Below are 11,488 nucleotides of genomic sequence, written 5' to 3' on the forward strand. Positions count from 1 at the left end.
AGTGTGTGTTATTTATATGGTATCTCTATGTTTCTGAATGCATATAGAGTTAAAGTAACACATTATAAGGAAACATTATTTTAGGGAGTTGTGTTGATTTACTCTCGCACATTTTTGGTTATTTTAACCCAATGAGTGATTTCTCATTTCCTGACCTGTTTCTGTTACACACAAATATATAAGGGCTTATTTTGCAGTAAATATCAGCCAATAAATGTATACCTTTCATATTATCTAAAGTACTGATAATATTGAAATGAAAGCTCTATTATCAATGTTATATAAGCTATAGTCATTTTACGACTGTTTGAGTCAGAAAAACTATTAAGTGGATCTCATGCTGAACCTCTCATTCTCTTTACCCAGCATATTTAGGTAAACTTGTACTAATGCAAGAGCTTTCACTTACTGTACATTACTTGTTGTAGCAGAAGATCCTCCCAACTCTTTTTTTTCTCCATCCTTTCATTTGCTATACTCTCTTATCCCTGGGGTATTGTAGGGGGCTGGTGCCTATCCCCAGTGGTCATTGAGTGAGAGGCGGTGTACACTCTGGACACTTTACCAGTCAGTCCATCACAGAGCAAAACAGACACATTGGCTACAGGGCAAAAACACTCACTCCTAAGGGCAATTTAGAGGGCCCAAATTACTTATACATATGCTAGACTGCGGGTGGAAGCTGGAGTACCCAAAGTACATGCATGCACAAGAACATACAAACTCCATGCAGCATCTCCGTAGACCAGGATTCGAACCCAAGACCTTCTTGTTGCAAGGCTACAGTGCAAACTTAGGTCCATAAGCATTGGTCATTCAGTTAGTGTCGTTTTCTATTTCAATAGTCATCATTATTAATACTAACTGTACATATAATATTGCACATAGGCAGGTTGGAGGGGAGTTCCTGCCTCAAGTGGAGGAGTTTAAGTATCTCGGGGTCTTGTTCACGAGTGAGGGAAGAATGGAGCGGGAGATCGACAGACGGATTGGTGCGGCTGCCACAGTAATGGGGGCGCTGTGCCGGTCCGTTGTGGTGAAGAGAGAGCTGAGCCGAAAAGCAAAGCTCTCAATTTACTGGTCGGTCTACGTTCCTACCCTCACCTATGGCCATGAACTTTGGGTCATGACCGAAAGAACGACATCCCGGATACAAGCGGCTGAAATGAGCTTCCTCCGTAGGGTGGCCGGGCACTCCCTTAGAGATAGGGTGAGGAGCTCGGCCATCCGGGAGGGGCTCGGAGTAGAGCCGCTGCTCCTCCACATCGAGAGGAGCCAGTTGAGGTGGCTCGGGCATCTATACCGGATGCCTCCTGGACGCCTTCCTTGGGAGGTGTTCCAGACACGTCCCACCGGGAGGAGGCCCAGGGGACGGCCCAGGACACGCTGGAGGGACTATGTCTCTCGGCTGGCCTGGGAACGCCTTGGAGGAACTGGAGGAGGTGTCTGGAGAGAGGGACGTCTGGGCGTCTCTGTTGAGTCTGCTGCCCCCGCGACCCAGTCCCAGATAAGCGGAAGACGACGAGTACAAGTACGAGTACATAGGCATAACTAATTAAAATTACTTGAGCTTAAACTTGATCGTTCTTTTATTCAGGAAAATACACATACCGAACATCACTGTTTAAGTTTCCATAAGTAGAACTTGCCACTCACAATATGGCGAACAAGCTAATGTGCGGTGCTCAATTGCGCATAACAATTTAGTTGTCAGAGAATATGCCTGATAAAAACACACCTGCGGGGCTTGAACGTATAATTATTTGTGTGCTTCTTATTTTATCTTTAGATATTGAAACAAACCACTGTTACTTATTTTTATAATAATATATTTATTCCGTTGAACTACACATTTCTTTCGGTTTCTGTCCGGCTAAGAAAGGAAAGCCTCTCAACTCTGGTCTTCGTCCACGGCTGGCTGCCGCCAAAATTCAAGTAGAGAAGGGGTTGTCGGTTGTAAACACTGGGCAGTAGCCGTGTCTCTGTCTTAATCCCGATCTAGCCTCCGGAATCTGCAAAGAGAGGACAGAAAGATGTACATCAAGTCTATCATTATTGAAGGGTTTAAATCCTACGCCCAGAGGACGGAAATCAACGGCTTCGATCCGCTCTTCAACGCGATCACAGGACTGAACGGCAGCGGAAAATCCAATATTCTTGACTCGATATGTTTCCTCCTGGGTATTTCCAACCTCACACACGTAAGACTGCTATTTAGATACTCGCGTTAAATTATGATGTTCTTCAGTTTTCAATGAATGAATTTTTTTTGTTTTGATTTATATCACATTAAAGGTGCGAGCCTCCAACCTGCAGGACCTGGTGTATAAAAATGGACAGGGTGGCATCACTAAAGCCACTGTTTCTATTACTTTTGACAACTCCAACAAAAGCCAGAGTCCTCTGGGGTTTGAAACCCACGATGAAATCACTGTCACCAGACAGGTAAGGATGCAAACGACTGTGATCTAAGGAGTCTTCCATTTTCACCGATTTCTTCTTTTTTTTTTATCGCAATATTGCAAGCGGCGTACTTCAGAATTCCTGTTAATGCTTTTACATTTTGGTTCTTGAGCATCCACACACCTGCTTCTGCCTTACAGGTGGTGATCGGTGGCAGGAACAAGTACCTGATCAATGGAGTCAATGCCAACAACACCAGGGTGCAGGACTTGTTCTGCTCTGTCGGCCTTAACGTTAACAACCCTCATTTCCTCATCATGCAGGTCGGCTGTTTCTTCACATTCTTGCATTCTTTTTGTAAAGACTTTTCTTTAAACTCACTTCTGTTTCCACCACTTTAGGGGAGGATCACCAAGGTTCTAAACATGAAGCCACCAGAGGTAAAACCTGCACACGTCACCAAATGTCCCACTAATAACTGCCTTGACTTGGAATTGATAGAAAATCTCTTCTTCCAGATTCTTGCCATGATCGAGGAGGCAGCAGGTACCAGGATGTATGAGTGTAAAAAGATCAGCGCCCAGAAGACGATTGAGAAGAAAGAAGCCAAACTAAAAGAGATTCAGACTGTATGAGATCAAGGATAATTTTTTTTTGCTTCTGTGTCTTTAAGAGTCTGTTTATTGAAAAATTGCTGCAGCAGACTTTGTCTTGTATTTTACGTTTTTAGATTCTGGATGAGGAAATTACTCCAACTATGCAAAAATTGCAGGAAGTAAGTTGATTAATAACATTTGAACTCATCCGTAAACAGATATCAAGTAAAATCTTCACACTACTTGTACCGCATGGCATGTTAATCTGCCTAAACCCTCTCCTCTTTCCCCAGGAACGATCATCTTATTTGGAGTACCAGAAGCTGGTGCGTGAGATCCAGCACTTGTCACGCCTATATGTGGCCTGGCTGTTTGTGTGTGCCGAGGAGACCAAGATGAAGTCTGCAGAGAATCTGAAGGTGATGCAGGACAACATCGCCAAGATGCAAGCCAACATGGCAGAGAACGAGAGCAAAATCCAGGAGCTCTCCGCCCAGATTCAGGAGCTTCAGAAGAAAAGAGACCAGGTACTGCAGGAGAGACCTGACAGAACAGTTTATGTTTAGGGTCTTAGAGCCTGTGGTTGTTTAGTCGATATTCTCTCACCTTTTCTGTTAAACTGCTCATTTCAAGGAGGTGAATGGAGTATTGAAAACCCTGGAGGACTCTCTTGCCGATGCCCAGCGGGTAGATGCTAAGGCTCAGAGTGCACTAGACTTAAAAAAGCAGAACCTCAAAGACGAAACCAAAAAACGAAAGGAGCTTGTAAAGAACATGGAAGAGGTATTGAACAAACTAGTGTTCCTATAATTTGATTTAATCCTTTAGGACAACAAATTGAATTCCAACTTTAAAACCTTTATTTCGATTCCTTTTTAGGATAAGAAAATGCTTGTGGTAAAGGAAAAGGAGGTCTCCAAATTGTCAGAGAAGCTTCGGGCTATTCAGGAGGAGGGACAGAAGGACAGCGCCACCCTGGAGGCTGCCGAGCAGCACTTCAGAGCCGTGTCGGCTGGTCTGTCAACCAACGAGGATGGCGCGGAGGACACGCTTGCTGGGCAGATGATGGCCTGCAAGAATGACATGAGCAAAGCAGACACAGAAGCCAAGCAGGTGAGAGGTGAACTTCAACATATCACCAGCAGTGGGTGGGATGCCTTGTGGGCCTTGTAAATCCAGTATGAGCTTTTTAACGTTGTTATGTTACACCCACAGACGTCAGTGTGTTTTATAGAGATTTGATGAAACATGCCACCAATACAGTTGAGCATAACTGCGTAGAAAAATGACAGGTCGGCCAAGGAGAGCATTAATGAGAGAAGCTGCAAAGAGACCCATGGTACCTCTCAGGAACCTGAGGACATCCACAGCTCGGTTGCAGGAATTTGTTGACAAATACTGCCAGTCGTACACTTCACAAATCTGGCTTTATGGAAGGCTGGAAAGAAGAAAGCCATTAGAACGCCTGTTTGCAGTTTGCCGCATCCTTATAGGGAACCTATTGACCTGCCTGCAAAACACTCTGTAGCGAAAAAACTAACACTGCACCTCACCCTGAACACAACCGTCCTCACTGAGAAACATGGTGGTGGCAGCATCATGCTGTGGGCATGCTTTTCTTCAACACAGACAGGGAAGCTGCTCAGAGTTATTGGGAAGATGGATGGAGCTAAATACAGAGCAGTGCTGGAAGAAAACCTCCTAGAAGACTTGTGATTAGGGGTGAAGGTTCAGCCTCCAGCAGGACAACGACCCCAAACATACATGCAATGTGACAACATATGAAAAGGTTAAAGGTGTATGAAGACTCTTGCAAGGCGCTGTGGCGTGTTAAACAGCGACTGTTTATTAGTTTGAACCTTTTGGTTCACTATATTTGGTCATACTGATTACACCATCATCTTCTTTCTGTCTAGGCCCAGATGACCCTGAAGCACGCCCAGGCTGAGTTGAAGTCCAAACAGGCTGAGGTGAAGAAGATGGACAGTGGCTACAAGAAAGACCAGGATGCATTGCAGGCCGTCAGAAGCAGCAGGGAGAAACTGCAGGCGGAGCTGGCCAAACTTAACTACGAAGGTAGTACTGACTCCAAACAGTTACTTCAAAGCTTTAGTTGTTTTTTCCTCATATGCTATTTGCCATTTTTCACTGAGCTGGTGTGATAACTGTGGCTGTCTCTCTGCAGATGGAAAGGAAGAAAGTCTGCTGGAAGAAAGGAGGCAGCTGTCCAGACAGGTCTCTCAGTTCAAAGAGACCTATGAGCGCCTCATGTCCCGCTTCCCCAACCTGCGCTTTGACTACAAGTAACGGCTCTTGTTTCTGAGCATCAAACAAACGGGGCTTATGGATACTTTTAGAAGACGTTTTAGTTCAGATAACTAAGGGGGCTTAATGGTGAACTGCTTCTTTTTTGGGTTTGATCACTTACATCCAGATAAATAAAAAGAAAAAAAGAAAATGTAATTACTTTCATCAGCATCACGTCTGTTGTTGGTAGACACCCTCCTTCCTTTTAGCTTTGTTGTAGCTGCTGCAGTGGTAAAAAAATTCCCATGCAGATCATTTCTTCCACTTCTTCCGAAACCGTAACTCATTTGTAGGTACAGAGCTGATCCTACTTTTAATGTTTTCTGGACAGCTTATAGTCTGAGTTACTAACAGACAAATACAGCAGGATACTGCTGATAAAACCCAACTATGTGAATATTTCGCACTCAAATGTCAACCTCTTAAAAGCTGTTGGAAAGAAATCTAGAAAACGGGAGTCGGTGTTGGAAAGGGAAACTTTAGGAAGTTACTCCGACTAATAATGATTATTATTTGTTGCGTAGAGCAAATATTCAAATCAAGGGAAATAAAACCGAATGAATAAACAGACTGCTGTCTTTTATGCTCCTGGGATACACAAACCTAATTAGTTTCCTACCAAAAATTAAAAAACCACCTACTAGGAGGGTCCCAGCGATCATCATCTGTGTTTATTTATGCAGTTTAAGCTTCTTTAATGATGGAACGTTAGGCCACATGTCCGATCCCGATGTTCAAGCAAGTAATTAGCTGTACTAATGTGATTACTGGTCCTTTATTTCTGCCCCGTAGGGATCCGGAGCGTGGGTGGGAGCGCAGCAAGGTGAAGGGGCTGCTGGCCAACCTGATCACAGTCAGCGACGTCACCTACGCCACAGCGCTGGAGGTTGTTGCTGGAGGCCGACTTTACAACATTGTGGTTGATACAGAGGTAGGTTTGAGGGAAGCCATGCATCTAATAATAATAAAGGTTTTACACTGGGACTCTAACCGGGGGGTCCGGTTGTTCTCTTGCTTAGGTGACAGGTAAGAAGCTCCTGGAGAAGGGGGAGCTGCAGCGGCGGTACACCATCATTCCCCTGAACAAGATCTCTGCCAAGACGCTTAACGACAAAGTGATTAACACTGCAAAGAGCCTGGTGAGAGAGCGGCTTTACAGCAGAGTCAAATATTTGTAATTATTACTTGCTTGTGATTATTAGAAATCTCCATTTTTCTCTGTCAGGTTGGGCAGAATAACGTTCACACAGCTTTGTCCTTGGTTGGCTATGAAGCTGACCTGCGGAAAGCCATGGAGTACGTGTTTGGGTCCACCCTGGTGTGCGACACCTTGGACAACGCCAAGAAGGTGGCCTTTGATAAGCAGGTGATGACTAAGACGGTCACGCTCGGAGGGGACATCTTCGACCCTCAGGGAACTCTGAGTGGAGGTGAGAGGGGGGTGGCGGGATCCGTCGGGTCTGTGAAGGTCATCTAAAGACTCTGAAAAACGCACACCAAGACCACTGATTTAATAATGTTAGCTGTGCCAATGTAAGACGCTAACCTCTGTAATCATTTCCTTTTTGTTGTTTTACAATTCTTGCTCTAATATAAACAAGGATGAGCGCTCATTTTGATGTACGACACTTCCACAACGAAATGAATAAGCTAAAATTGGTATTCCATCCGGGTCAAGAAAAATTCTGATCGGTTCATTTAATAAAAGTCTGCAGTCGCACACGAGCACCCAGAAAGCAACTGCCATGTTTTGTTGACCAGGTGCCCGCTCTCAGTCGGCCTCCATTCTGTCGAGCCTGCAGGAGGTGAAGGATGTCCAGGACAACCTGAAGAAGACGGAGGCCCAGCTGCAGGATGTTGAACGACAGCTGGCAGGCCTTAAAGGAACCGCTGAGAAGTACGGCAGCTCTCATTCACGCCCATTCCTCTCTGTCACGCCCTGTATTTGTTGCACAGAAACCTGAGAATGTGGAACAAGAGTTCCCAGCTGACCTATTGATCTGTTCAGGTACCGGCAGCTGAAACAGCAGCATGAGCTGAAGGTGGAGGAGGAGCAGATCCTGCAGGCCAAAGTGCAGCAGAGCTCCTTCCACCAGCAGCAGGAGGAGCTGGAGAGGCTTCGCAAGGCCATAGGTCAGAATTCAAACACATCATTCTCTTCAGGTTGACGCTCCTTGCCGTTTGTGCCGGCTCTGTATGAAGCTTGTTTTCTGCACCTGTGTTTGACCAGAGGAGAGCGAGGAGACTTTGCGCGTTACCAAGGAGGTGCAGAAGCGGGCCGAGGAGAAATATAAGGTGCTGGAGAACAAAATGAAGAATGCCGAGGCGGAGAGGGAGAAGGAGCTGAAAGCAGCCCAGGAGAAACTGAACACAGCCAAGGCCAAAGCAGACGCCTTCAACAAGAAGCTGAAGCAAAAGCAGCAGGTAACACGGACCGAACCCTTACAAGCTGCCTCATCATGTTGTGTTGTAAAAAGCTGGGAAGTTCTTTCAAGGCTCTTTATAAAAACCATATCAGGTGACCACCTCATGAAGCTCATGGAGAGAATGCTAAGAGAACATAGCAGTAATCCAATCAAAGGGTGGCTATTTTAAAGAATCTAAAATACAAAAATGAGTTCAGAGTTATTTCACACTTTTTGTTTACTACATAATTCCATGTGTGTGTATGTTAAAAAAAAAACAACAGAGAACTCTGGGAAATTGTGTATGGAAAAGTATGTGATCTCAGCATGAAGAAAATGTAAGTACTCTGATCCACCTGCGGTAAACCTCATCTCGGATGTTTTCACCTTCAGGAGTCTGACGCTGTGGCCCTGGAGCTGGAGGAGCTGCAGAGGGAGCAGGCTGGCTACGAGCAGCAGATTCAGGCCGTGGACGAGGCGACGAAGGCCATCCAGGAGCAGATAGACAGCATGGCTTGTACCGTGTCCCAGAACAAGGTGATGTTTACAGGAGCACCAATTCAAAGAACATCATGAATCTTTGTGTAGTTAGCATTTTATTTAGTGAGTTGATGCAATGTTAAGGTTGACTACTACCGCGCTATTTCCAAGTATTTATTTTGTCATGCTACAGCCACAAACCTGTATTTACAGGGATTTTATGTGACTGACTGACCAACACAAACTAACCAAACTGCTCCACACACGGTGTTTAACATGTTCAGCAAAACATTTCATTTTGGTCCCACCTGAACAGGACGTCTTTTGGGTTCCGGCACCAATGGCTTTCTTCCTGCCACTGTCCTGTTAAGGCCAGATCGGCCCAGTGAGCGACGGCTAGTTGTCCTGTCGACGTTTAGGCGGTCGCTGGATTTTATTTAGGGGTATGAGAGTTAAGAGGGTGGAATTACAAACGCACGTCACATTTTTCAGAAACTGAGAACCAGTTGACTTTCACTTCACCATTGTGTGTGTGTGTGGGTCTAGCGTATAAAACCTAATAAGATGTATTGAAGTTTGTGGTTGTAATGTGACTCTCCTACAACACTGTATGTGTGCAACTGTGAGGCGTCCCTTCACCTAAATATTTTCCAATTCGTTATGCAGGAGGCCGTGCGTAACGCCCAGGAGGAGCTGACTAAACAGAAGGACGTGATCATGTCTCAAGACAAAGAGTTGAAGGTGATCACATTGTTTGTTTTGGCTTTTTAAAAACCCCACTTCACTGTTCTGCGTCAGGAGCGGAGTAATTACGCTGCCCTAAAAGTGTTTAAAACATGGAGACTTAATAACCGGTCAGGCTGCCTCTCTTTCTGAATGCTCCAGGAGAAAAGCACAGAGGTCAACAGGGTCAGGGAGAAGAACAACGAAGCCCAGCTGAAGATCAAGGAGCTGGAACACAACATCAGCAAGCACCACAGAGAGAGCCAGGACGCTGCTGACAAGGTACGCATAATCTCTTGACTTTCATCCACTCCACCTCTCCACCATCCTGTTTTCCTAATCAGGAAGTTTAATGCTGGGTTTTTTTTTTTTTTCCCAGGTGACTCGGATGTTGGAGGAACACGACTGGATCCATTCGGAGCGCCAGTTCTTCGGCCAACCGAACACCTCTTACGACTTCAAGACAAACAACCCCCGTGAGGCCGGTCAGCGCTTGAAGAAGCTGGAGGAGACCACCAGCAAGCTGGAGAGGAACGTCAACAAGAGGGCCATGAACATGCTCAATGAGGCGGAGGAAAGGGTGAGGAGCTCTTCTTTTTCTTTCATGTCTTACTACTTTCCTTCCCTCCTTCCTTCCCTTATCCACGTTCCATGAAGCCTTCTCACTGTAGAAACATCTGCCACAAGTCCCGAAGGAGGAGTCTGGAAAAGCCCGGAATTGAAACATAAAACCGTTAGAAACTTTACTCACAGATCCCCACAACTGCGTTTGTTCTCCTGCAGTACAACGACCTGATGAAGAAGAAGAGAATTGTGGAGAACGACAAGGCAAAGATCCTGCAGACCATCAAGGAGCTGGACCAGAAGAAGAATGAGGCACTCAACCTGGCATGGCAGAAGGTCTGCTTTTTTGTTTTGTAGCTAATTTTCCCTGCATTGAAACATGACAAACTTTCATAGATTTCAATTCATTTATCTCCCAACATTTTTCAGTTTTGATTTTAAAACAACTTTATAATGGATTTTTTTGATGTAACAAGACAACAAATGAGACACCAGTGTTGTGTGATCACAGTAGGTTTAGTGTTTTGCAGCTGCCATCCTTTTCAACTTTCAAATCTGGGTTTTGAACCTCCGTCTGCAGGTAAACAAGGATTTTGGCTCCATTTTCTCCACCCTGCTGCCAGGAGCCACAGCCAAGCTTGCTCCTCCCCAGGGATGTGGCGTCCTGGACGGCCTTGAGTTTAAAGTAGCTTTGGGTGACACCTGGAAGGAGAACCTCACTGAACTCAGTGGTGGGCAAAGGTGGGTTAACGTATATAGCTGTTCAATATGTTTTCTCTGCCTGTGTGAAAATGTGGCTTTCATTTATTTTTCTCTTCTCTCTCTTCAACAGGTCACTTGTGGCTTTGTCTCTCATCCTGGCCATGCTGCTCTTCAAACCTGCTCCCATCTACATCTTGGATGAGGTGGACGCAGCTCTGGACCTGTCTCACACGCAGAACATCGGACAGATGCTGCGCTCACACTTCACGCACTCACAGGTAGGTGAAAATATGGGCGGGAGTCGAAATGCACATTGCCATGCAAAAGTATTCAGACCCCAGGGTGCAATTTAATCTCATTAGCGAACAAACGGCATCATGAAGACCACGAAGCAGAGCAGACAGATCACACGTGGCACGATTACCTCAGCTGAAGGGTCAGGCAAGGAGCAAGACATAAGAACTCTGGAAGAGCTACAGCTCCATCCAATCTGAGCAAAACCTTCAGCTGGTAGAGACATACTGTGCTCCAAATGACCTGCAGCTGTGATTGCAGAGAAAGATAGTTTGACAAAGTGTGGACCCATGGATGCATGAATATAAATGTACGCATTTTTCAGATTTATTTGTAAAAAATCCTTCAAAATAAAATGAATCCTCTTCCTTCCACTGTAGTTAAGCACTACTGTATGTTGTTCTGTCACATCAAACTACAATAAACCTCACAAAGTTTGTGATAAAACGTGGAAAAGTTCAAGTGGCTTAACTTTAAATCAAGTACAACAAAAAAAAACATGGTCCCTCTAAACAATACTTTCTATTGTTTAAAACTTCTCCCTTCAGTTTGTGGTGGTGTCCCTCAAAGACGGCATGTTCACCAACGCCAACGTCCTGTTCAAGACCAAGTTCGTTGAGGGCATGTCCACGGTGTCGCGGACGGCGCTCAGCCAGAGTGACTCCAACGTTCCTCTTAAAGGCCAAGACAAGGCTCGCCAGAAAGAGCGGAGGAATAAGCAACTCATCAGCTAATCGCTGCACCGAAACAATCAGGACAGGCGGCCATATTTTTCTTTAGCAATGAAATACTGTCCTCAAGATGCGCTTCATGGATAGTAAATGCTTTTTATGTCTAAATGCTTCTCATCTTATGTCCCATGTTTAGCTTTTTGTGTGTTCCTTTTATACATGCAGCTGATAGATTTATATATGTTTTTGTAAATAAAATGGTCAAATATTATGCCTGAGGGTTTTGTTTTTATAAAATAGGACTATTTATGAAGAAAATGTTATTGAGAAACATGAAGTCAAA

At 45.0% G+C, this 11,488-nt stretch overlaps 1 protein-coding gene across 1 annotated transcript; it reads left to right on the forward strand.

The window, feature by feature from the left end:
- Positions 1-1,921: 1,921 nt before the first annotated feature.
- smc2 (structural maintenance of chromosomes 2) lies at positions 1,922-11,416 on the forward strand. Its single transcript, XM_047365063.1, has 25 exons — positions 1,922-2,201; positions 2,296-2,445; positions 2,604-2,726; positions 2,805-2,843; positions 2,922-3,032; positions 3,134-3,178; positions 3,293-3,526; positions 3,633-3,782; positions 3,879-4,112; positions 4,916-5,075; positions 5,185-5,302; positions 6,099-6,237; positions 6,326-6,445; positions 6,532-6,736; positions 7,068-7,203; positions 7,315-7,439; positions 7,537-7,730; positions 8,105-8,248; positions 8,858-8,932; positions 9,077-9,196; positions 9,294-9,494; positions 9,698-9,814; positions 10,059-10,219; positions 10,311-10,458; positions 11,023-11,416. Exons 1-25 carry the CDS (start codon positions 2,034-2,036, stop codon positions 11,206-11,208), a joined length of 3,603 nt encoding a protein of 1,200 aa, XP_047221019.1. The 5' UTR covers positions 1,922-2,033; the 3' UTR covers positions 11,209-11,416.
- The last annotated feature ends 72 nt before the right edge of the window (positions 11,417-11,488 follow it).

The sequence above is a fragment of the Girardinichthys multiradiatus genome, chromosome 5 (genome assembly GCF_021462225.1).
Source record: "Girardinichthys multiradiatus isolate DD_20200921_A chromosome 5, DD_fGirMul_XY1, whole genome shotgun sequence".
Taxonomy (NCBI): Eukaryota; Metazoa; Chordata; class Actinopteri; order Cyprinodontiformes; family Goodeidae; genus Girardinichthys; species Girardinichthys multiradiatus.